The sequence below is a fragment of the Triticum urartu genome, chromosome 3A (genome assembly GCF_056163025.1).
Source record: "Triticum urartu cultivar PI428250 chromosome 3A, HENAU_Tu73, whole genome shotgun sequence".
Lineage (NCBI taxonomy): Eukaryota > Viridiplantae > Streptophyta > Magnoliopsida > Poales > Poaceae > Triticum > Triticum urartu.
This window is the reverse complement of record NC_141875.1, coordinates 121,120,013-121,146,668: the sequence shown is the minus strand read 5'-3', so window position 1 is coordinate 121,146,668 and position 26,656 is coordinate 121,120,013. Positions and strand designations below refer to the sequence as shown.

The 26,656-nt window shown below is 45.9% G+C and overlaps 1 protein-coding gene across 3 annotated transcripts; it reads right to left on the bottom strand.

The window, feature by feature from the left end:
- Positions 1 to 22,534: 22,534 nt before the first annotated feature.
- On the bottom strand, positions 22,535 to 26,656 carry LOC125530084 (uncharacterized). 3 transcript variants are annotated; one of them, XR_007292832.2, is made up of 3 exons: positions 25,996 to 26,656; positions 24,884 to 25,054; positions 22,535 to 24,797 (listed from the first exon to the last, which is right to left on the bottom strand). XR_007292832.2 is itself a non-coding variant. In XM_048694473.2 (2 exons), exons 1-2 carry the CDS (start codon positions 26,396 to 26,398, stop codon positions 24,772 to 24,774), a joined length of 429 nt encoding a protein of 142 aa, XP_048550430.1. In that variant the 5' UTR covers positions 26,399 to 26,656; the 3' UTR covers positions 22,535 to 24,771. The 3 variants fall into 3 exon arrangements, 1 of the variants encoding a protein (XP_048550430.1); XR_007292833.2 differs by having other exon boundaries at positions 24,894 to 25,054; XM_048694473.2 differs by lacking the exon at positions 24,884 to 25,054.

Below are 26,656 nucleotides of genomic sequence, written 5' to 3'. Positions count from 1 at the left end.
ATTTCCTGTGGGTCATATTCTACTTCCTCTGTCAGGAATTCTACTAGATCCCCATTCAAACAATTTTGGGAGATGTGTCCTTCTTCTCCACATGAATAGCAAGACTTAGTGCAGGGTTTACTCTGGTATTCTTTAGGTGTGTCCTCCATCTCTTCCTTCATCACAAGTTCTTCTAAAATTTCCATGAGGGCTCCTTTCATTACTTCTTTCTTCTGCTGGATGGTTCGTTGTACCATGGGGTAAATGTGACACTGAGCAGGATAGTGGGCAGTCCCTTCACACAAGAAACAAGTAATCTGCCTAATTGGGCATTCTTCAATTGGGTGACTTCCTTCACAATTAGGGCATTCATCCTTGTGTTCTTTATGGGTGTGTCCTATTTCTCCACAAATCTTGCATGCACAAGGTTTCTTCATATCCTTTCCATAAGGCTTCAACTTCTGGGACACAAGCCGAGACTTTGGCAGATTCAACTTAAATTCTTTCCAAGTGGTTACTCCTTGCCATCCATTGATGGTTTGGTACATCCTCCACCAAGTAGCAGCACCTCTTTCAAAGCACTGAAGAGCATGCTGGGTCATATCCTTTTCGACTATAGGATTATTCTTCATGTGATCCTCCATGTTCTGAATCCATTGGTCCGTCTCCAATTGACTCATCGGTCTAGAAAATATAAGCTCATCTTCATTCATCCTCTATTGGGTCCATGGGTTTGGGGTGAGATAAGAGAGATAGAGAGGTATACACACAATACAGACAAAAGTTTTGAAAAGACAGATTTTATTTGTGGCTGTCGGGAAAAACATCAAACAAATCACAGCTCACAAACATCGCATCTAACGTAGGTATATAATAGGGGTTTGGTCTTCTAAAGGTTAATAAATCTTCAATGTCTCCAAACTCTTCAAGCCTTGTTCATGCCTCCAATGGCTTCTTCCTGATCATGCTTGTCTTTCTCAAGTCCTTTTGCCAGCTCATATCTGTTGACGCGAAGTCTCTCACGACGTCCTTTAATATTCTGGAGTTGCGTTCCAAACTTCTGGTTTCAACATCCTTCGCATGAACCATGGTCCTACCGTCCTTCAGTTCCTGGCGAATCTTCGGTATCTCGAGGTTTTGCTCCTCCAGCTTGGCTACTTCAGCTTTTGGACCTAAGTTCTTCATGAAATGCTTCCTTGTCTAATACGGCTTCTTGGAGCTCCACCTTAAACTTCTTGATGTACTACTCCAGATCCTGGTGATACGCCGACTAAGGTTAAAACTTCATCTTACTGATAGGTGCTCCATCAACCTTATTCTTCCATCCAATCCATTCTGAAGAAATGCATCCTTAACTCAGCACGGTGATAATAGCATGAGCGGGCAATAACATCATGGATAGCTGGGTTTCTGCTCTTGTCATTTCCATGAGCTCTCTCTCCATAGTTGATATCTCCTGCCTTAGGGTTTTCTTTGACAAAACTTCGAGTTCTCATGCTCCCTGTTTCAGTCTTTCTTCGAGACACCTTGATCTCGGGCATTGACAACTTCCATAATCTGTCAAGTTCCATAAGGGTAGCCTTCCTAGGTCATACAAATCTGGGAATTCTTCAGAGCCTTCAAATTCTACTTGTCTTCGGTCTTCAACCGTTGTAGTTTCCATTATTATAATGTATGGTAAAATCCTCTTCATTCCAAATGGTCTCAGTTGTCCGATATCTCGTACTTCTTGAAGTGGTCTCATCAGCCGAAACTTCGTGTGGTCAAAAGGGGAAAGGGGTATGGTCTCACTAAAAGGGAATATTTGAATAAGCTCAGAAGAGAAGAGAGGTAAAAGATCTTTTTAAAAGGGAAAGTTGTAGAGAAAAAAATCTTTGCTATGGGCTTGCCAGTTTCTAGGGTCACGTGCTACAGTCAACATGTGCTCTGATACCATCTTGTAGCGACCCGACCCGAATGGATCAAGTCTCTGTGCTTAAGTGTCATCCCTGGATCGGTATGCGTCAGTACTCGAGGATTTATAACAGAGGTAAATCACATGTATAAAGTAACGTAAATACTATTACCTCGATCCAAATAGCGGAAGTAACAAGGTTGTGGATTCCCATCAACACCAACGGCAAAGTTGAGTGTAGAAATCATAACCCTAACGTATCACTTACTCGTCGTAAGAAATCCTGCAACATGAGACGTTGCAGCCACAAAGGGTCAGTACATTGAATGTACTAGCAAATTCACACCATAGAGAATGATGAACAAAGGCTATCACTACATGCATATTTGGCTGGTGGAAAAGCTCTATGGTTATAGTTTTTGCGAAAAGCCATTTTTTCCCTACTGCAAAGGAATAAATTTTATTTAACTATCATGGTGGTTGTTAAACATTGAGAATGGTTGACAGCATTCTCAATCCCAATTAAGCATCATCATTAAAACCCAACAATATTCATTTAAAGTAACGTGATGAGATTCACATGATAATCCAGGTACTAGATACTCAAGACGTCCATAACCGGGGACACGGCTAATCATGAATAGTTTATACACTCTGTAGAGGTTGCGCACTTTTCCCCACAAGACTCGATCTCCTCTGTTGGATTTCTCGCACTACATGGTGTTTGAGAAACAGATGACCGAGACATAGTCTTTCAGAAGTGTTTGCACCTTACGATGGGTAGACCGTACCACCCACAACCCCTACATCTGCTAGTCTACCATTGTAAGAGTTCACACGACTTAATCAACTATTCTAGAGCCCATAATAGCTTGTGGCTGCACACGGAAGTTTCTGGTATGAATAGTCTCATGATCCCTTTGAGCCTGGGTGGCGGTCCATAAAAAAACAGGCAATCCTGGTCTACCTAGGTGCCTAGACAGGCAATCCTGGAATAACCCGGTGCCTCAATCCACCCAGATGTGTGTTTAAGTTGCCACCTTAAGTAAACCATTAATTAACAATCTCACATCTGTCATGAATACTCTCAAAACCCAATCCACGTCTACGAGCATAGCATGGCAATGTAAGCATAACGTAAAAGTAACTCCCAAGGTTTGAATGCAGGGCAATAGGTTCCTACCTCATCAACTACTTCCCAATACCCACATGTTATCAATCCTACTCATGCAATGTTTGAGGGTGAAACTAATGCATAAAACTGGGTATGAAAAAGGTATGATCACAGTGTGAACTTGCCTGCAATGTTGATGAAGATGATTCGCACTCAAAACTCTTGATAGTTCTACTCGTCACACTCCGGTCAATCTATCGTAAGCAAGCAATAGTAACCACACATAAGCAATCACTAAAAGATCAAAAAGAACGAAGAGGGCGATTTGAAAAACTTCAAAACCAAAGGAATAACTCTTGCAGCATAAAACAATTTCTAACAGTACCAAAATTATGTGAATTTGGCCTTATTAGAATGTTTAGGTCAAGAGCTTCGATTTGCAAAAAGAATCAACTCAAACGGAGCTACGAAACTCAAGTTATGATCAAACGAAGTTTGAATTCAAATATGATCTAATTCAAATTTTAAACTTTCAAAAACATGTTTGAGTTATTTTAATGGATAGAGGAGATCATACCGAAGACGTGGGTGTTGGTTTCGTTGGATTTGGATAAACGGGTAAAAAGTTATAGTCACTTGAAAATCAAGGACTAGCTGTAAAGAAAATCCTCACATATAGGTCCCTGGCCGAAATAATAAGAAAAAGGAAAAATCTATCGAGCGAACGCTCGGTACAGAACCTAAGCCGACGAAAACCGTTCGCTAAGGAGATCTAAACAGTGAACGTTCGCAAAATAACTAGATTTAAAAAAAAACGGGTTCTTAAGCAAAACCGAAGAAAACCTAAACCTAAAAGAAAACCGGCGAACCAGGGGCGGTTTTATACCGGTTCGGGGCGGTTCTTCGGTGAAAAGCCGGAGACTCTCCAGCGAGGTTGCGGACTCCGGCGAGTCCGGTGAGCTCCGGCGTCGGCGGATCTGGCGCGGCAGCGAGGCGGCGAGGGCGGAGGCTACGCGGTAGCGGCGGTGCGGCGCGGCAAGGCGGCGAGGCGCAGCTGCGGCATCGCGACAGAGGCGGCAAAGCAGCAGCAGCTAGCGGCGGCGGCGGTGATGTGCGTCGGCGGCGCGGGCAGCCAACAGCAGTGGGAGGCGGCGGTTGCGGGGAGAGGAGAGAGAGAGAGGAGGCCCGGGGCTCCGGATTTTATAGGAGGGAGGAGAGAGGCGAGGAGGGGAGTCCGGGCACGGTACGAACGTCGAGGCGGCGGCGGTCGCGGCGTCGCTCGGGACTCCGTCCCGAGCTGGAGGGCGAGGCGGACGGGGAGCTGGGCTGGGCCGCGGCCTGGCAGGAGCTGGGCCGGCCCAGTCGGGGAAAGAATTTTTTTAAAACATATTTTTTCAGAGAACTAAAATAATAAAAACAAAATAACTAAAAATATTTTATAGGCATATAATATATCAAAATTTTCAGAAAAAGAATCTCTACGACATGAACATTTTTATAACTTCAAATAAAATCCACACAAATTCAGATAAATCAAAGAGTGCTACTGGTCTATTAAAATCCACTAAAAATCATTTTTAAAAAAACAAAATGATTTCAAATTAATTTTTCTCCAATTTTCTATTGTAGGGAATCATGTTACCCTATTTTCCATGTATTTTATTTTTGGAGAAAAATAATCTGAATAAAACTCAAATAACTCCAAATCAAAAATAAATTCAAAAGAACTTTGAATTTAATTCTTTGAAACTCCCAACTCATATTTCATAGGTTTGAAGAAGTCATTTTATCTTCGCTCATGAAAATCATTGAGTTGCATAAAGTTTCAGAATTGGAAATATTCTCAAATGAAATTCAAATATTTTCAACACCCCTTGTCATTTAATTAAATGGAAGAAGTCATGTCATCTTCTCTCCAGGGTTTCGTGATGAAAAAGTATTTGAATTCACGGAGAGCAGAAAGCAAATATGAAAGTTTGGGAAAGTCCTTTTATTCCCTCTCATTTAACTTTCAAAAAGGATTCGAATTCACTCACTTTCATACAATCAATCAAACAATCAATCAAATCTATCTATTTATTATAACATTCCAAAATTTAGAATTTTGGGATGTTACACGTTGCTGGATATCTTGGAGCATCTTGCCATTAAGTCGCCGTTCCAGTTTAATGTGTGAGTACACTGGTGAAGTAGAATACCCCCAACGTCACATCAACATTTAGTTAAACGATGAAGAAGTCACTGAGGGTGTCAAGAAGATTTTGAATGAATTGGAGGCGGTCTATCGCCAAATCGGATTAAACCCCTTCTATACTAAAAACAAACCGCCAGCTGTAAGTACCATCTTCCGCTTTACACTTGATATCCTTGTACTGTACAGGCTTGAATATCCTTTGCTCCTCTTTGAAACAGGGCGATGATCCGTTCTGGAAGAAGAAACCTCAAGAAAAACGGCAAAGCCATCCCGTCCTAAAAAAAATCCGTTAAGAGGACCTCGAAGCGGAAGGTAGTTGAATGCATCACCATGGAACTGAATGATGATGCGGATGAACCGGAAGTTGAGGTAGAACTTGATTCAATTGGCTCCCTTTTCATGCATCTCATTAACAATGATACTTATCAGAAGGACGTGGAGGGCGGCCAAGCTGATGATGTAGAGGTAATTACCCTTTCCTCCGGTTCAGACTCTATGCCAACGCAAAAAATCCGTCAAGTGGTCCGGAAAGTAAGCTTTTCTCATCCTCTTGCCTACTTGGATCCAACATTTATTTTGAAGAAGCAGCAGCACGAGGCTCGACGCACTACTCGGCACAGCGGCCAAAAGGTCACTTCGGCCGGTTTACCTGACACCCCGGTTCGAAAGCGCCGATCTGAGGTCTCACCTCCTTCTGACAATTCTTATCCCAAGGCAGGTTATTTTCGACAACCTCTTAATCCATCCGATTCAAATTATCAGGTGACACCTCCCTCATCTTCTGGTGAGTCAACAGCGACCCAACTTCCTCCCCTCAAAACTGTAGCTGGGTAAGTACTTAAACCCCTTCTTTGAATGTTTGCATACCTTGTATATTATGCTTAACTTTCACATCTTTTCCTGTTTTTAGAGCCAAAGCCAGACCCAGCAAAAAGGCTCGGGTGAACAATCCGCCCAAGACCAGGCGGCTCATGAACCGGAGCAAACGGTTGAACCGGAACAAGCTATGGAACCGGAGGGTCCCAATCCTGAAGCTACTTTTGATGAGCCACCCCCTCATGATCACAATCTCGATGAACAACCAAAAATTGACATTGCTGCGCCTGATGCTGAACCGACCGATCCAATCCGAGCTGATGACAGGCATTCTAGTCCGGTGAGAGCTACTGAAACCCCATCAACTCTAGAAAAAGCTGTTGGAGACAAAGAAGGTGATGTTATCATTACCGGTATGGGCCACATCTCTCCTGGCCATCCTGTAATCTTGGCCAAACATAGTGCCAAGGAAGAGCGTGCTGCCATGGAAAAAGGCAAATGGAGCACTGACTTGTCAAGCTACGCTCATCTCAGCGCTGAAGAACTCCACTCCGGCTTTTTAAACCTTCTGCGCTCAAACCGTGATTACGAAACCGGCTTGGTGAACCTAATGAAGGAACGCTATGAGGTATTTTCATCACCTTTCCTTTCTTCATTTCAAAGTATAAACATCAGCCCAAGTAGCCCCCAAGGGCCAGTTTATGATGTTAATCATAAGCCGGGACTTTGTAACATCTTAATCCTTGAATGCTGATCCTCCATATGTCAAGTCATTGTTTAGAAACAAATCGGTGCTTTATCATTGTATTCATGTAGTTTGCATCGGTGTAGCCCCCAAGGGCCGGTTTAGCTTTGCGAGGTAAACCGGGTCTTTAATCAATGCGTCAGTTGTGAACAGATGTACATTAGCCCCCAAGTGTTAAGGATAATGCTTGCATTGTACTTGAGACTTGTGAAAAATATGTTTATGATAGAGAAAATAGGCATTAGACCCCAAGTACAAAGTGCATAACTTGTTATACGCTTGGTACTTTAGAAAAATACACATCTCATTGTTGATATATCTTCGCCTTTGCAGGCCGAGCTGAGTAAAAGGGATGCTCAAACCGATGATCTTCAAGAGAACGTCAAATCTCAGCAAACAGAGGCTGCCAAAGCCAAAGAAGAGCTGACCAACGCCTTAGCAGCTATGGAGAAGCTGAAAGAAGCTTTTGATAAAGAGCGTGCAGACTGGGAAACGGAGAGGGCCGGTTTAACAAAGAAGGCTGAGGACGCAGAAGCATCCCTGAAGCCGGTGGTTGACGAACTGACCGGCTTGAAGCGGCAAATTAACGCCATGACTTCCGCTGTGCTTGGTAAGTACCTCCTTGTGTAGTTTGTCCAAGTCATAAGATCTTATCCACGACCGGTTTACTAATGCTGAACCATCACAGGGACCCGCATTGCGCATCTGGGCTCTGATATGCGGATGAAACTTAAAGCGGCCTACACTTTGATAGAACAACTGTTCTCTGGATCCCAATGTGCCATTTGCACTGCAACCTATAACAAGCCGGTGCCATCATTGATAAAGGAAACAATTGAGAAGCTGGCCATGCTACCTACCCGGATCAATGAACTGAAGAGATCAGCCGCAAGATCAGGAGCACTGACCGCGCTAATCTAGGCCAAGGCATGGATTCCGGATCTTGAACCGGCAGATATCATCAAAGGGTATCCTGGCGTGAAAGAAGATGGCTCAGATTTCAACAATGACGATCTGCGAAGGCTGACAAAGGAGATGCAGCCAATAGCAAGCAAGCTGGTGAAGGACACAGATTTATCTCATTTCCAACCGGTTTATGATCCCGGGGGAAAGAGACAGCCCGCGGTGATCCATGATGTTGAAGATCTTGTGCCTCCAATCCGTAAGCATACTTACGCTCCTGACATTGACCCCTCCAGCCTTATCCATGAAGAGGTCGTGTTTCAAGCGTTAACCGGAATCGATTGGTTAACGGTTGATTTCCAGCGTCTGGGGAGGGATGAAGAGGATGTCACCATGCAAGATGACCCTCAATCATCAAGCCGTCCCAATGAAGAATCCTAAACCGGCGGCCGGTTTATCAGCTATAGTCTGCCACTTCTTGAAAACAATTATTCATTTTGGGCCGTTTTGAAACGCCTTGTAATAGGATAGCAAAAACGACTTTATCCGCCATGCCATCGAGCATGTTTAGGTTGCTTGATACTTTGAAAACTTGTTTCACTTTTGGGATCTATTTATGCATAGTCCATTATGAGTTGTGTTCCTGCATACAAGAACTTGAAAGCGTCCTAGTGGTTTACCACTGGACGGGTCATGATGCCCAAAAATATATACATAACTTGGATGAATAACCAAGATTTGTTTTAACCATATAGAATAAATAATATCTGTGACATACCTCGTTGGCTGACCAACTGCTTGTATGGTAAAGGTGAAAAACACGAACCCGGAGTGTTAATCACTCCTTGCCCTCTTGCTGGTTCATATGGAAACCATACTCGGCTAGAATAGCCGTTGATGTGTTCGTATAATGCTGGTGACATCTAGTCAAACCAGACCGGAGCAGTACGCTACCGGTTTAAAAACTGATCATGTACTGGCAACTAAGCGTTGAAAGTCATGCCGGGTTGTCATGAACACCGGTTTATCAGGAAAATATTCATAAATCCCTTATCATAAAAAACAACAAAGACAAAAGAAATATGCAAGGCTTTTCATGGGCTGCTAGGCCCTAAGTCGAGGCTTTTCATGGGCTGCCAGGCCGCTGTGTTAAACCATTTTGCAAAGCCTTTCAAGATGGACCTCAATCTTTAACCAATCACGTTTTAACTTTGACAAGTTCAGGGTCCATGGGGTTGACTTGTCAAACGTTCGATGGGTCATACCAGGTTTACCTGGATGGAGTGGCTTACTTAAAGAGGCAGGATAACCCGGGGTTTTAGGTGAATACACTTGGCTTCCAAGCCTGGCTTGATAGCCTATTACAAGGGTGCAAGCTCGTTGTTCTTTGAGAAGCAAGGAGCCCCCAGGTAATATTTGAGCTGTGCTCAGTGGTTACCTATGTTTGAGTTTTGCTTAATGCAATAGACTCTCTTTGGTTCCACATAGTTTCCTTTTGGCTTGAAGCCTATCAAGAGGTGTAGCTATGGTGTGAAGACAACCAAGCCCCCTAGTGATATCCCTTTTTGGTTTTAAACCGATCAAGAGGTGTAGCTATGGTTCGGATACGACCAAGCCCCCTAGTGATTTTCTTTATATCTGTGTGGCCATATAGGCCGGTTTAATAAAACGCCGCTTTGTCAGTAGAAGCTCCTGTAGGCTCACACATGATGTAAAAAGAACAGAGACCCCGCTTTATTCGAGGCTTCGGTTTATTATATAATATATACATTGTCATAAGTATGTACATAAGAAGAGCCTATGGCTCAAGTATAGTAAGGCCGAAGAAGAGCTATATTCCACGGTCGCTTGGTCTCCTCCTCCGATTTACGCGAGTCTTTGTGCTCTCGAACATCAATGAGGTAGTATGACCAGTTGTGCAGATTTTTGCTTACCACAAAAGGTCCTTCCCAAGGTGGGGATAACTTGTGCATATCAGTCTGATCCTGGATGAGCCGGAGCACTAGATCGCCCTCTTGAAAAGTTCTGGTCTTAACCCGGCGGCTGTGATAACGTCGGAGATCTTGTTGATAAATCGTCGAACGTGCTGCTGCAGGATCACGCTCCTAATCTAACAGGTCCAGTGAGTCCTGACATGCCTTCTCATTGTCAGATTCAACATAAGCTGCCACACGGGCGATTCGTGACGGATGTCACTAGGAAGAACCGCCTCTGTTCCATAAACCATGAAGAAAGGCGTGTAACCCGTAGATCTGTTAGGTGTGGTGTTGATGCTCCACAACACAGAAGGTAACTCCTCCACCCAACAACGCGGTGTCCGCTTTAAAGGAACCATAAGCCGGGGTTTAATATCTCCCAAAATTTCTTAATTTGCCCTCTCTGCTTGACCATTAGACTGGGGGTGAGCCACTGATGCTACATCAAGCCGGATGTGCTCACGTTGGCAAAATTCCTCCATCTCACCCTTTGAAATATTAGTACCATTGTTAGTAATAATACTATGTGGGAAACCAAACCGGAATATCACCTTTTTGATGAATTGAACCGCCGTGGTTGCATCACACTTACTGACTGGCTCTGCTTCCACCCACTTGGTGAACTTGTCAACTGCCACTAACAGATGGGTATTTTTTTCCTTGGATCTCTTAAAGGGTCCAACCATATCAAGCCCCCAAGTCGCAAACAGCCAAGTTATTGGAATCATCCTCAACTCCTGAGCCGGAACATGAGCGCGGTGTGCAAATTTTTGACAACCGTCACACCTTTTGACTAAATCCTCAGCATCAGCATGAGCTGTTAACCAATAGAAACCGTGACGAAAAGCCTTAGCCACCAAGGATTTTGAACCGGCGTGGTGACCACAATCTCCTTCGTGGATTTCTCGCAAAATCTCACAACCCTCTTGAGGAGATACACAATGCTGAATTGCCCCTGTAACGCTGTAACGATGTAACTCCCCATTGATTATGGTCATTGACTTGGAACGCCGGATTATCTGTTGGGCCAAGGTTTCGTCCTCTGGTAACTCGCCCCGGTTCATGTAAACCAAGTACGGGACTGTCCAATCCAGTATAACATGCAAAGCTGCCACCAATTGGGCCTTCGGGTCAGGAATAGCCAACTCCTCCTCTGTTGGTATCTTGACCGACGGATTATGTAGTACGTCGAGGAAGAAATTAGGTGGGACCGGTTTATGCTGAGAGCCAAGGCGACTTAAAGCGTCCGCCGCTTCATTCTTTCGCCGGTCTATATGGTTAACTTGATAACCCTTGAAATGACCAGCCACTATGTCCACCTCTCGTCGATATGCAGCCATGAGTGGGTCCTTAGAATCCCAAGTGCCAGATACCTGTTGGGCCACTAGGTCCGAGTCACCGAAGCACTTAACCCGGCTTAAGTTCATCTCCTTAGCCATCCGAAGACCGTGGAGTAAGGTCTCGTACTCAGCTGCATTGTTAGTACAAGGGAACATTAAGCGAAGAACATAACAAAACTTGTCACCTCGTGGGGAAGTTAATATGACTCCAGCCCCCGAGCCCTCCAATTGCCTGGGCCCATCAAAGTGAATAGTCCAATACGTGTTATCTGGCTTTTCCTCTGGTGCCTGCAACTCTGTCCAATCATTGATGAAGTCCACGAGTGCCTGGGATTTGATCGCTGTGCGAGGTGTATATTTGAGCCCGTGAGGTCCAAGCTTAATAGCCCACTTGGCAATCCAGCTAGTTGCTTCTCTGTTTTGAATGATATCTCCCAGAGGGGCTGAACTGACCACTTTGATAGGATGACCCTGAAAATAATATTTGAGCTTCCGACTTGCCATGAAAACCCCATACACCAGCTTCTGCCAATGTGGATATCTCTGCTTTGATTCGATAAGCACCTCACTGATATAATAAACCGACCGTTGAACCGGATATTCCTTTCCAGCCTCCTTGCGCCCCACAACAATAGCCACACTAACAGCCCTGGCATTAGCAGCCATATACAGCAGTAAAAGCTCTTTATTGATCGGAGCTGCAAGCACAGGCGGTTCAGCTAACTGCCTCTTCAGATCCTCGAACGCTTTATCAGCCGCATCGCTCCACACAAAGTCATCCGTTTTCCTTAACATCTGATATAGCGGGATAGCTTTCTTCTCTAGACGACTGATAAACCGGCTCAAAGCCGCAATCCGGCCTGCCAAACGCTGAACATCATTGATACATGCCAGTTTAGCCAAAGAGGTGATAGCTGCGATCTTCTCCGGGTTAGCCTCGATGCCCCTGTTAGATACCAGAAAACCCAAGAGCTTGCCTGCCGGAACACCAAAGATACATTTGTCTGGATTAAGCATCATCTTATAAACCCGGAGGTTATCAAAGGTTTCTCTTAAGTCATCTATCAATGTTTCCTCCTTCCTGGACTTTACCACAATATCATCCACATATGTGTGAACATTGCGCCCAATCTGCTTATGAAGACAATTCTGAACACAGCGTTGATAAGTCGCCTAGGCACTCTTGAGCCCAAAGGGCATGGGGACATAGCAGAAGGCTCCAAAGGGAGTTACAAAGTTGTCTTCTCCTGGTCCTTAACTGCCATTTTGATCTAATGATAACCGGAATAAGCATCCAGAAAACACAAACGGTCACAACCTGCCGTAGCATCAATAATCTGATCAATACGAGGGAGGGCAAAGGGATCTGCTGGGAAGGCCTTGTTCAAACCTGTGTAGTCCACACACATACGCCAAGTGTCGTTTTTCTTAAGAACCAGCACCGGATTAGCCAACCACTCCGGGTGAAAGACCTCCACGATAAACCCTGCGGCCAACAGCCGAGCTACCTCCTCACCGATAGCTTTGCGCCTTTCTTCGTTGAAGCGGTGGAGAAACTGTCTGACCGGTTTAAACTTAGGATCTATGTTAAGTGTGTGCTCAGCGAGTTCCCTCGGTACACCTGGCATGTCAGAAGGCTTCCATGCAAAGATGTCCCAGTTCTCACGGATGAACTCGATGAGCGCGCTTTCCTATTTGGGATCCAAGTTAGCGCTGATGTTGAACTGCTTGGATGAATCGCCAGGAACAAAATTAACCATCTTAGTGTTTGTGGCCGATTTAAACTTCAACTGGCGACTATGCGAATAAGCCTCTCGCGACTATGCGAATAAGCCTGCTGCTGGTTCAAAGCTATTTGAAGGAGCTCTCTGGCCCGTCGTGTCTCAATCGCAACTGGCGACTCGCCGTCCACTGGGAGTGCTGCTAATCGTGAAGCACGGCCACAATGTTGTCTAACGGGTTGGAGTAATGCCCCGGGGGCATTGGAACATACTGCGATACAACGTTGTTCTGACGAGACGGGTCCATCGTGCGCGGCTGAACCGACGCTCCTATTCCCGGCGCTTCCATCCGGTTTACCACTGGCTGGTTACTGGTTCCGGCTCCTGGTGTGTTGAAGAGATTTCTTGGCTTATAACCCGACGGGAGGTGCGACCGGTGTCTTCTTCTCATGACCTCCTCTGAGGCATTCTGATCCAACCTAAGCCGGTAGGCCTGAGCTTCCAACTCGGCCTGTTCTGTAGCCATCCTAACGTTCTCTGCTACCAGGTCCACTTTAGCCTGGGTTATCTGATCTTTCACCTTTGCGATCTATGCATTGTGCTGATCTCGGGCTGCTGCGTCCACCTCCGCGGCCATCAATGTTGCCAAAGCGTCGAACAAATCAGACAAAACTTGAGCGGGAGGCGGCGCTGAGCCCCCTGCTCCCGCTGGCGTTGCTGTTGCTGAACCGGAAAGCATTGCCGCGGCGGTGGATGAGTGATGCGCAGATAGTGTACCGATCATGAAGATAGCGACCCGGTTTGGCAGATCGAGAGGGTCCGGAATACTGTTGCCATCGGAACCTCCACTAATCCGGCTGTCCTGCAATTGATACAGCGATTCGGTCTCTCCGGTTAAAGACTCGTCATCAGAGCAGACAACGGTTTCTCCATCAGATGCCGGTCCATCCTCACATTCCACCCCGTCGATGACACCTACGAAACATGCCTTGCTATGGGCTGAACCGGGGAAGGGCTTGCACGCTGAGCCGGCTCGATGATGTCAGTGCAGGTGTCCGGCTCAGGGCCCGGTTCGCCGATCTTGCCGATGAAGACATGAATCCCACCAAAGGGGACCCGGTACCCATATTCGATTGAACCGGCCTCGGGACCCCATCCCGCGTCGTCGATGTAGAGCTTGCCGCGATGACTCTTCGTCATCCGGCCCATAGCGTATCCCTTGAGTCCATCAAAGCCGCCCTTCAAGAACTCGAAACCACCGTGCGAATGCCCCATGGTGGGCGCCAACTATCGTGGGTTTGTCACGGCGGATGTCCTCGTGCAAGGACTTCGTCATGGAGCCATCACTACGGGTTAGCTTAAAGGGGTTAAACCGGACAAGGGACACGAGGGATTTTTATACTAGTTCGGCCCCTTCGATGAAGGTAAAAGCCTACGTCTAGTTGTGATTGGTATTACTAGGGTTTTGATGACCAGGGAGCAAATCCGCTTTGCCTGGCTCTCGAGTTGTTGTCTGTTGTCCCTAAACCGCGGCCGAGTCATCCCTTTATATACATAGGTTGACGCCCGCTGGTTTACAGAGTCCCGAGGCCGGATCATAAACGTGTTCGGCTCGGTCTCTATTCCTCTAACTTACAATACAAGTTACATGACAAAGTTGGTTTACATCTACATGCCTTAACCCGCCTTTGGGCCTTGGGCCTTCGTAAAGCGCCACCATCCTCACATCTTCATGGGCTTCTATCTTCATGGAGCTAACCCGGCCACTCCTAGCCAGTTTACCTCCAGTAATCATATCCCCAACAAGGTCAATTGGACTCCGTTTGATTTTCCTTTTCTGTGATACTCTAAAACAAGGGAAAAAACAGAAACTGGCACTGGGCTCTGGGCTAATAGGTTAGTCCCAAAAATAATATAAAAGTGCATAATAAAGCCCATAAACATCCAAAACAGATAATATAATAGCATGGAACAATCAAAAATTATAGATACGTTGGAGAAGTATCAGGCTGCTAAAGTAGAGATGAGGCCTTTGCAAATTTGTTTTACACTTGCATCAATGACTCAAAAACCATTGAAGAGTTTGAGGAAACATGGCAGCTTTTCCTCTTTTTCTCAGCACAACCCGTATGCCTCTTTGGGGCCGATCAACTACAGCTTTTAACAAGGGTGGATGCATGAAGAATCCATGGTTAGATTCAGGCCATTGGGTCTTATCACACATAGCAGGGATTAGTTGGCCATAAGCTGCTCGAAACTTGTCAATGGAGTAGTACGAGTCCACATAATTCTGTATATGCGCACTGACAAGTGATGTGATGAATGCTAGAGCAATGTTTGCAAGGAAGGCCAGAAACTTGCCATTGTCTACAAGAACATGTGTTATCATGCAAGTTGACGACAAACCTAAACCCGCTGCCTCCCAATTGAGTAACTTCAGCAAGTTTTTCCGAGCTTTCTACCACCTCCAAGTTTAACTCTCTACTCTTTGCATTCAACTTCTTAATTATGTGGGGCAAAATTAAGCCAACTAACTTCTTTGCTACTTTTCTCCGGCGATTCCACGTGATCATAATCATCTGCCTAAGCTTGCCCATAAAGTCATCCAAGTTTAAAGACTTGTGGTGCTTAATCCAATTATTGAAGCACTCTGCTAGGTTGTTGGTTACATGGTCAACCTTACAAATGGTTGGGAACTGACTCCTAGTCCATAACCTAGCGTGCCACTTCCTAAGATATGCAGTTGCTGATGGCTTTGCTGTATCCATTGCAACCCAATATTTCTCAAATATATATTGATGGAAATATGCCCTAGAGGTAATAATAAAGTTGTTATTATTATATTTCCTTATTCATGATAAAGTTTTATTGTTCATGATAGAATTGTATTGACCGAAAACTTACATACATGTGTGAATACATAAACAAATACCGTGTCCCTAGTGAGCCTCTACTGACTAGCTCGTTGATCAAAGATGGTTAAGGTTTCCTAACCATAGACATGAGTTGTCATTTGATAACAAGATTACATCATTAGGATAATGATGTGATGGACCAGACCCAACCGTTAGCATAGCATATGACCGTTCAGTTTATTGCTATTGCTTTCTTAATGTCAAATACATATTCCTTTGACCATGAGATCATGCAACTCCCGGATACTGGAGGAATACCTTGTGTGCTATCAAACATCACAACATAACTGGGCGATTATAAAGATGCTCTATAGGTATCTCCGAAGGTGTCTGTTGAGTTGGCATGGATCAAGATTGGGATTTGCCACTCCGGGTATCGGAGAGTTATCTCTGGGCCCTCTCGATAATACACATCACAAGAAGCTTGCAAGCAAAGTGACTAAGGATTTAGTTAGGATATGATGTATTACGGAACGAGTAAAGAGACTTGCCAGTAACGAGATTGAACTAGAGATACTGACGATCGAATCTCGGGCAAGTAACATACCAACAGACAAAGGAAATTACGTATGTTGTCATAAAGGTTCAACCGATAAAAGATCTTCGTGGAATATGTAGGAATCAATATGGGCATCCTGGTCCCGCTATTGGTTATTGGCCAGAGAGGTGTCTCGGTCATGACTACATAATTCCCGGACCCGCAAGGTCGCATGCTTAACGTTTGTTGACGCTAGAGTAGTATTGGGATATTTGATGAGTGGTAACCAAATGTTGTTCGGAGTCCCGGATGAGTTCCCGGACATCATGAGGAGTCTCGGTATGGTCGAGAGGTAAAGATTTATATATGGGAAGTCATATTTTGGGTTCCGAAAAAGGTGCAGTTTTTTCGATATTGTACCGGGAAGCTTCTAGAAGGTTCCGAAGGATTCTGGAAGTCCACAAGTGGGTCCACCATGACCCAACGGATAGCATGGGATGCGAGGAGGCACCCTGTCCTTATTGGGCTAGGTGCACCAAGTCCTCAAAAGCCCATGTGGCTAGGTGAAAGATCGAGGATGTCGCCTAGAGGGGCGGGGGTGAATATGTGCTTAATTTGTCAAGCACAAAACCTACAACAACTAGGCTCACCTATGTGAACCAACAACTTATGCCAAGCAAGATAAACAACTAGGTGATAGAAAGAAATATAACATGAAACAATATGGCTATCACAAAGTAAAGTGCATAAGTAAATGGCTCGGGTAAGAGATACCCGAGGCACACAGAGACGACGATGTATCCCGAAGTTCACACCCTTGCAGATGCTAATCTCTGTTTGGAGCGGTGTGGAGGCACAATGCTCCCTAAGAAGCCACTAGGGCCACCGTAATCTCCTCACGCCCTCGCACAATGCAAGATGCCGTGATTCCACTAAGGGACCCTTGAGGGCAGTCACCGAACCCATACAAATGGCAACCCTTGGGTGCGGTCACCGAACCTGTACACTTTGGAAACACTTGGGGCGGTCAGCAGTATCCGTCAAATTGCTTGGGGCAATCTCCACAAGCTAATTGGAGACCCCGACGCTTGATCGGAGCTTTACACCACAATGATTGAGCTCCAAACACCACCAACCGTCTAGGGCGCCCAAGCACCCAAGAGTAATAAGCTTCTCAACTTGTAACTTCCACGTATCACCGTGGAGAACTCAAACCGATGCAACTAACGCAATGGCAAGGGCACACAGAGTGCCCAAGTCCCTTACTCTCAACTCCCACCAAAGCAACGAAAGCTATGGAGGAAAAAGAGAGGAAGAATACGGAGAACACCAAGAACTAGATCCAAGGGGTTCCCCTCACATAAAGGAGAAAGTGATTGGTGGAAACGTAGATCTAGATCTCCTCTCCCCCCCCCCAAAAAACTAGCAAGAATCCATGGAGGGATTGAGAGATAGCAAGCTCGAAGAAGGTTAACAATGGGGGAAGAACACGAGCTAAAGGGATAAGGCCCAATGGGGAAGAAGACCCCCTTTTATAGGTGGGAAAAAATACAACCGTTATCCCCGTTCTTAGCCTTCAGCGGGCAGTACTACCGCTCAAGGGAGTGGTACTACCGCTGGCTGCAGCGGTACTGCTGCTCGGCCAAGTGGTACTACCGCTGGGACCGTGCACAACGCCAAAGGGAGAAGGGACAGAGGAGAGGGCCATTGAGCGACACTACTAGCGGTAGTAGGTGCGGTAATACCGCTTAATAGCGGTACTATCGCTCCTACTGCCGCTGAGCCCGACACGAGACATACAGGTCTCGAGTCGAGGCGGTAATAGCACGGAACCGGGGCAATACTAGCGCCTGTGGCCCTAGGTAGTACTACCGCTGATACAGGGGTACTACCGCTTGAGGCTTTCAGCGGTACTACCACTCTGGGCCATGGTACTACCGCTGGCACCTCCCATATGCCACTTCCAAGAAAAACAGATGCTCCAGGAAAACCAGAACTGCCACAACTTTTGCAAATGAGCTCCAAATTGAGCAAACTCAAGCTTGTTGGATAGATGATGACGAGTAGCATCCAACAGCAAGAAACCTCCAAAAGAGAAGAACCGGTATAACCTCCAACATCGAAAACATCATAGAAGATGCATGTGAACTCCGTTTTCGATTAATTCAAGCTTGTCATCAAGATGACCATAAGCTCTAAGACTTAAGAAGAGAATGGGCAAAAACCCCAACATCAAAAACATCATAGAAGATGCATGTGAACTCTATTTTCGATGAACTCGAGCTTGTCATGAAAATGACCATAAGCTCCAAATCTCACAAGGAGAACAACCAAACAAGAACCAATAAAGATGATGCAAAAATAGAGGAAGAATACAAAGAACACCAAGAACTAGATCCAATGGGTTCCCCTCACATAGAGGAGAAAGTGATTGGTGGAAACGTAGATCTAGATCTCCTCTCCCCCCCAAAACTAGCAAGAATCCATGGAGGGATTGAGAGATAGCAAGCTCGAAGAAGGTTAACAATGGGGGAAGAACACGAGCTAAAGGGATAAGGCCCAATGGGGAAGAAGACCCCCTTTTATAGGTGGGAAAAAATACAACCGTTATCCCCATTCTTAGCCTTCAGCTGGCAGTACTACCGCTCAAGGGAGCGGTACTACCGCTGGCTGCAGCGGTACTGTTGCTCGGCCAAGTGGTACTACCGCTGGGACCGTGCACAACGCCAAAGGGAGAAGGGACAGAGGAGAGGGCCATTGAGCGACACTACTAGCGGTAGTAGGTGCGGTAATACCGCTTAATAGCGGTACTATCGCTCCTACTGCCGCTGAGCCCGACACGAGACATGCAGGTCTCGAGTCGAGGCGGTAATAGCGCGGAACCGGGGCAATACTAGCGCCTGTGGCCCTAGGCAGTACTACCGCTGATACAGGGGTACTACCGCTTGAGGCTTTCAGCGGTACTGCCACTCTGGGCCATGGTACTACCGCTGGCACCTCCCATATGCCACTTCCAAGAAAAACAGATGCTCCAGGAAAACCAGAACTGCCACAACTTTTGCAAATGAGCTCCAAATTGAGCAAACTCAAGCTTGTTGGATAGATGATGACGAGTAGCATCCAACAGCAAGAAACCTCCAAAAGAGAAGAACCGGTATAACCTCCAACATCGAAAACATCATAGAAGATGCATGTGAACTCCGTTTTCGATTAATTCAAGCTTGTCATCAAGATGACCATAAGCTCTAAGACTTAAGAAGAGAATGGGCAAAAACCCCAACATCAAAAACATCATAGAAGATGCATGTGAACTCTATTTTCGATGAACTCGAGCTTGTCATGAAAATGACCATAAGCTCCAAATCTCACAAGGAGAACAACCAAACAAGAACCAATAAAGATGATGCAAAACTAGAGGAAGAATACAAAGAACACCAAGAACTAGATCCAATGGGTTCCCCTCACATAGAGGAGAAAGTGATTGGTGGAAACGTAGATCTAGATCTCCTCTCCCCCCCCCCCAAAACTAAAAAGAATCCATGGAGGGATTGAGAGATAGCAAGCTCGAAGAAGGTTAACAATGGGGGAAGAACACGAGCTAAAGGGATAAGGCCCAATGGGGAAGAAGACCCCCTTTTATAGGTGGGAAAAATACAACCGTTATCCCCGTTCTTAGCCTTCAGCGGGCAGTACTACCGCTCAAGGGAGTGGTACTACCGCTGGCTGCAGCGGTACTGCTGCTCGGCCAAGTGGTACTATCGCTGGGACCGTGCACAACGCCAAAGGGAGAAGGGACAGAGGAGAGGGCCATTGAGCGACACTACTAGCGGTAGTAGGTGCGGTAATACCGCTTAATAGCGGTACTATCGCTCCTACTGCCGCTGAGCCCGACACGAGACATGCAGGTCTCGAGTCGAGGCGGTAATAGCACGGAACCGGGGCAATACTAGCGCCTGTGGCCCTAGGCAGTACTACCGCTGATACAGGGGTACTACCGCTTGAGGCTTTCAGCGGTACTGCCACTCTGGGCCATGGTACTACCGCTGGCACCTCCCATATGCCACTTCCAAGAAAAACAGATGCTCCAGGAAAACCAGAACTGCCACAACTTTTGCAAATGAGCTCCAAATTGAGCAAACTCAAGCTTGTTGGATAGATGATGACGAGTAGCATCCAACAGCAAGAAACCTCCAAAAGAGAAGAACCGGTATAACCTCCAACATCGAAAACATCATAGAAGATGCATGTGAACTCCGTTTTCGATTAATTCAAGCTTGTCATCAAGATGACCATAAGCTCTAAGACTTAAGAAGAGAATGGGCAAAAACCCCAACATCAAAAACATCATAGAAGATGCATGTGAACTCTATTTTCGATGAACTCGAGCTTGTCATGAAAATGACCATAAGCTCCAAATCTCACAAGGAGAACAACCAAACAAGAACCAATAAAGATGATGCAAAAATAGAGGAAGAATACAAAGAACACCAAGAACTAGATCCAATGGGTTCCCCTCACATAGAGGAGAAAGTGATTGGTGGAAACGTAGATCTAGATCTCCTCTCTCTCCCCAAAACTAAAAAGAATCCATGGAGGGATTGAGAGATAGCAAGCTCGAAGAAGGTTAACAATGGGGGAAGAACACGAGCTAAAGGGATAAGGCCCAATGGGGAATAAGACCCCCTTTTATAGGTGGGAAAAATACAACCGTTATCCCCATTCTTAGCCCGCAGCGGGCGGTACTACCGCTCAAGAAAGCGGTACTACCGCTGGCTGCAGCGGTACTGCTGCTCGGCCAAGTGGTACTACCGCTGGGACCGTGCACAACGCCAAAGGGAGAAGGGACAGAGGAGAGGGCTATTGAGCGGCACTACTAGCGGTAGTAGGTGCGGTACTACCGCTTATGAGTGGTACTACCGCTCCTACTGCCGCTGAGCCCGACACGAGACATGCAGGTCTCGAGTCGAGGCGGTAATAGCGCGGAACCGGGGCAATACTAGCGCCTGTGGCCCTAGGCAGTACTACCGCTGATACAGGGGTACTACCGCTTGAGGCTTTCAGCGGTACTGCCACTCTGGGCCATGGTACTACCGCTGGCACCTCCCATATGCCACTTCCAAGCAAAACAGATGCTCCAGGAAAACCAGAACTGCCACAACTTTTGCAAATGAGCTCCAAATTGAGCAAACTCAAGCTTGTTGGATAGATGATGACGAGTAGCATCCAACAGCAAGAAACCTTCAAAAGAGAAGAACCGGTATAACCTCCAACATCGAAAACATCATAGAAGATGCATGTGAACTCCGTTTTCGATTAATTCAAGCTTGTCATCAAGATGACCATAAGCTCTAAGACTTAAGAAGAGAATGGGCAAAAACCCCAACATCAAAAACATCATAGAAGATGCATGTGAACTCTATTTTCGATGAACTCGAGCTTGTCATGAAAATGACCATAAGCTCCAAATCTCACAAGGAGAACAACCAAACAAGAACCAATAAAGATGATGCAAAACTAGAGGAAGAATACAAAGAACACCAAGAACTAGATCCAATGGGTTCCCCTCACATAGAGGAGAAAGTGATTGGTGGAAACGTAGATCTAGATCTCCTCTCTCTCCCCAAAACTAAAAAGAATCCATGGAGGGATTGAGAGATAGCAAGCTCGAAGAAGGTTAACAATGGGGGAAGAACACGAGCTAAAGGGATAAGGCCCAATGGGGAATAAGACCCCCTTTTATAGGTGGGAAAAATCCAACCGTTATCCCCATTCTTAGCCCGCAGCGGGCGGTACTACCGCTCAAGGGAGCGGTACTACCGCTGGCTGCAGCGGTACTGCTGCTCGGCCAAGTGGTACTACCGCTGGGACCGTGCACAACGCCAAAGGGAGAAGGGACAGAGGAGAGGGCTATTGAGCGGCACTACTAGCGGTAGTAGGTGCGGTACTACCGCTTATGAGTGGTACTACCGCTCCTACTGCCGCTGAGCCCTACACGAGACATGCAGGTCTCGAGTCGAGGCGGTACTAGCGCGGAACCGGGGCAATACTACCGCCTGTGGCCCTAGGTGGTACTACCGCTGATACAGGGGTACCACTGCTTGATGCTTTTAGCGGTACTGCCACTCTGGGCCACGGTACTACCACTGGCACCTCCCCTATGCCACTTCCAAGCAAAACAGATGCTCCAGGAAAACCAGAACTGGCACAACTTCTGCAAATGAGTCCCGAATTGAGCAAACTCAAACTTGTTGGATAGATGATGACGAGTAACATCCAACAACAAGAAACCTCCAAAAGAGAAGAACCGGTATAACCACCAACATCGAAAACATCATAGAAGATGCATGTGAACTCCGTTTTCGATTAATTCGAGCTTGTCATCAAGATGACCATAAGCTCTAAGACTTAAAAAGAGAATGGGCAAAAAACCCCAACATCAAAAAGATCATAGAAGATGCATGTGAACTCTATTTTCGATGAACTCAAGCTTGTCATGAAAATGACCATAAGCTCCAAATCTCACAAGGAGAAGAACCAAACAAGAACCAATAAAGATGATGCAAAGATGCAATGGTATGAGCTCTGGACGAATGATACGATGAAGCTACCCATCGAGAGCCCCCTTGATAGTACGGCAATCGATCCTATAACCCGGTCTCCCAACTACCACCATGAGACCGGTAAAACATAAACCTATCAAGGGCAAACCTTTGCCTTGCACATAGTCCACTTGAGCTAGATGATGACGATCTTGACTCCCTCAAGTTGGAGCACCTTTCTTGATTGCGTTGGCTCGATGAAGACTTGTTGATTGCTCATACTCCATTATGGGAGAGCCACTCTTTGGCACATCTTCACAAGTCCATTAACACCATAATGGACGACAAGCTTCAAGGATGATCTCTTCGTGGTGCTCCACTTGAACTTGCACACCGCAATCTTGATGACGATCACCACTTGATGTAATCCTCCATGGGTTGTATGAGATCTTCCTCTTGATGCAAACCCATGGAAACAGACGTAACCCCACATAGAACTCACACATAGATCATGGGTTAGTACACAAAGCGTAATGGACAATGCTTACCATACCATGGGATCACTTGATCCCTCTCGGTACATCTTGTACGCTTTGTGTGATGATCAACTTGATTCAGTCTTGACTTAGTCTTGATCAACCTTGTATCATGTCTTCTACATGACCACTCTTTAGATAATTCCTTGAATATCACATTGGTCAACATATAAACTCCTTGAAACCAACAAATGGACTTCAAGAAATTCCTATGGACAAATCCTTCAAATATAACCCAAGACAACCATTAGTTCATAGATATTGTCATCAATTACCAAAACCAAACATGGGGGCGCCGCATGTTCTTTCACTAGGGAAGGCAAAAAAGGAAGGAGTCCTAGTAGGAATATGATTGGACTTGGAGTCCAAGTCCTCTCCCCCTTAGCTATGCCCTAGGGCTTGGAGGGGCAGTTTCCCACACCTCTCCACCTATATATAGAGGGGAGGGGCGCCCCAAGAGCACACTTCAAGCCCTTGGCGTCCCTCTCTCTCTCTCTCTCTCTCTCTCTCTCTCTCTCGTTACTCCGTAGTTCCACTGCCTCGTCCCGGCGATGCTTAGCGAAGCGCTGTCGGTGCTCCACCATCACCATCACGTGTTGGTTGTGATCCCATCTACTTCCCCTCTCCCGCTTGTTGGATCAAGAAGGAGGAGACGTCATCGAGCCGCACGTGTGCTAAACTCGGAGGTGCCGCCCTTTCGGCACTAGATTAGTTGGATCATGATCGGATCGCGAAGAGTGCGACTACATCAACCGCGTGATAAACGCTTCCGCTTAGCGATCTACAGGGGTATGTAGATGCTCTCCCCTCTCATAGCTATGCATCTCCATGGATAGATCTTGCGTGTGCGTAGATTTTTTTTGTTTTCCATGCAACGTTCCCCAACATATATGTGTTCCATGAGTAAACTGCAGCCCAAAGGTGGTCAACAAACACCTTTTCGTGATACTTTTTCTTAAAGTTTGACACCAAGTAAAACATGCATTCCCTATGTTCTACCTTTGGGAAAGCTTCCTTTACCCCTGTCATCACCGCCTGCCCGGCATCAGTGCTTACAGATACACCCCTTGGTGATCCTATGGCTTGCCTAAGCAATTGCATGAACCAAATCCAGTTCTCATTTGTTTCGGAATCAAAAACTCCAAAGCAAAGTGGATACATCCAATTATGGCCATCTATAGCGATAGCACTAGCCAGCTGCCCCTTGAACCTGCATGTTAATAATGTGCTATCTACTGCCAAATATGGCCTGCAACCACTACGGAATCCATCTATGCAAGGTTTCGGAGCAAAGAAGAACCTTCTAAACCTGATTTTTTCTTTTATAGTGTAATGATCAATCTAAACTATGCTACCAGGGCAAGAGATTTCAACTTGTGCTTTAAACCTATACAAATTATCAAGGCTACTATCCCAATCACCATATAGTTCTTTCAAAGCTAGCTTCTTACCCATATATACTCTCTTGTAGTGGAGGCCAACCTTGTGGTGTTCTTTAATCATCTTCTGCATTGCCTTCGCTCTGAGAGTAGCATCTTCAATCAGGCAATCCTTCACCTTATCACATACCCAATGCTTGGTTCCATTCTTTGTCTTCTTTTTCCTTCATGCACTAGAGCAATCATGACCACATGGGTTTTTCTTCACCTGCAAAAGAGAAAACAGATAATTAGCTAAAAACACTTAACAATTATGCAAGAAATGTTCACAAATGGTTAAAGTTAAACAGTTACCATTACGTACACTTATGCTCCGTCATAGAAGCATGTATCCTCCATGGACAATTATCTGCATCCCGTCTTGAACAATAGCCCCTAAACCGATGAGGTGTACTATACTCGGTGTCATACTCAAATTCATGTTTGATTGCATGCTGAGAAAGTGCCAACTTGAACTCTTTCATTCTGGGATATGTAAATACTTTTGTTATTGGAGGGTCTAATTTGTCATGCTCTACATGTGGAGTATGCTCTGCCTCATGCAACTCCTCATACTCCTCTACTTCAGCCTCCTCTACTTCACTCCCAGCCTCGCTATCATCCTCAAAAATAGTCTTTGTCCTTTTCTTTATTAGGACAAAGAACCACATCTAAGTGCATAGGTTCATCCACGTCATACATATTTTCCTCATCAACACGAACATGCACATTTGCAAGTCTTGGGTTGCGAAGGTAAGTATCATCCTCTTGTTCTATATTGTTGTTAGGTTTGCTATATACATCACAATGCCACTTGGTGATAGGATTATATGGTTCAGAGGGATCATAATATGCAATGATCATACAGAGCACCATTGTCTGTGTGTGTTTCTAAAACATAAGCATCAAATCCTGGTTGGATTGTACTTCTGGACATGTTTTTAGAGCATCATAGTAATACTGCACATGTGCAACTTCCAAATAACGCGATGGGTACTTCTCTACAATTGATTCAACCAAATTCTTATAATTTGTCAAGTCATAATCAATGACCTTCTCAAAACAAAAACATCTTATGTCCTTTCAAGCTTTTTTTATTGCCAAACAATTCAATCTTGAGCAAATAACTTGAATTTAGATCCATCCTATCAATTAAAGAGACAACTTTGCATCAAATCTATGCATGACTATTGCTAGACAATCTAATCTTTTACTTGAAACTAAGTGAACAAGTACTCTTGTTGGAGTCTCATCTTGTTGTGATCACACGCAAGCAAATTAACAGCAACATAAACCAAGTACAACCTATGCATGAACTTACCAATCTGGACAAAAACCTATGCATGATCATTTCTACTAGTACAAAACATATGCATGATCATTGCTACTAGTACAAAACTATACAAACTACTAAGCCATGAACTTACCGGACTGGACATGCCCATGTAGCTCCTTCCGTGGTCGACCTAGCCTTTCCCTTGCCTGACCCAGCAGCTCCTTCCGGGGTCGACCCAGCCATGCCTCGCCTGATTCTCCACCCACGCCGGCGGTTGAGCCCCTGGCCAATGCAACACCCTGGCCCGAGCCCGTTGTAGCCGTGCCCTGGTCACCTGCCAAAGCCGTGTTGTCTCCATCTGTAGCCGTGCGCTGGCCCGACCCCTTTGCTTCTGGAGCCTCGCCCTGGCCGCACCTAGCCGCAGCCCTGCCGTCGCCATTCTCCACCAATGTCGGATCCACATCAGCGCCTAGGTTTGACCCCTCCGCGGCCGCGCCCTGGCCATCCTCCGCAGCGCCGTCCCCATCCGTATCGCCGCCGCCATCCATAACCATGAGTAGCCACCGCCGCCGCTAGGACTGGACTAAGGTCCGCCGCCGCCACCTAGGGTCGGGAGGAAGGGATGAGGAGGCGGGTCGGGAGAAAGGGGGTGAGGAGATAGCCCGTTCGGCTGCTCCTTTCTCTTTTTTCTAATGTTATACGGGCAGGGGCAATTCTGTCCAATTGCAAAAGACTGACATCACTTGTGGCATGTTTTAACGCTATGTGCTCACAGAACTAACGACAGTGCTAGAAAGGGCAATTTTTTACAC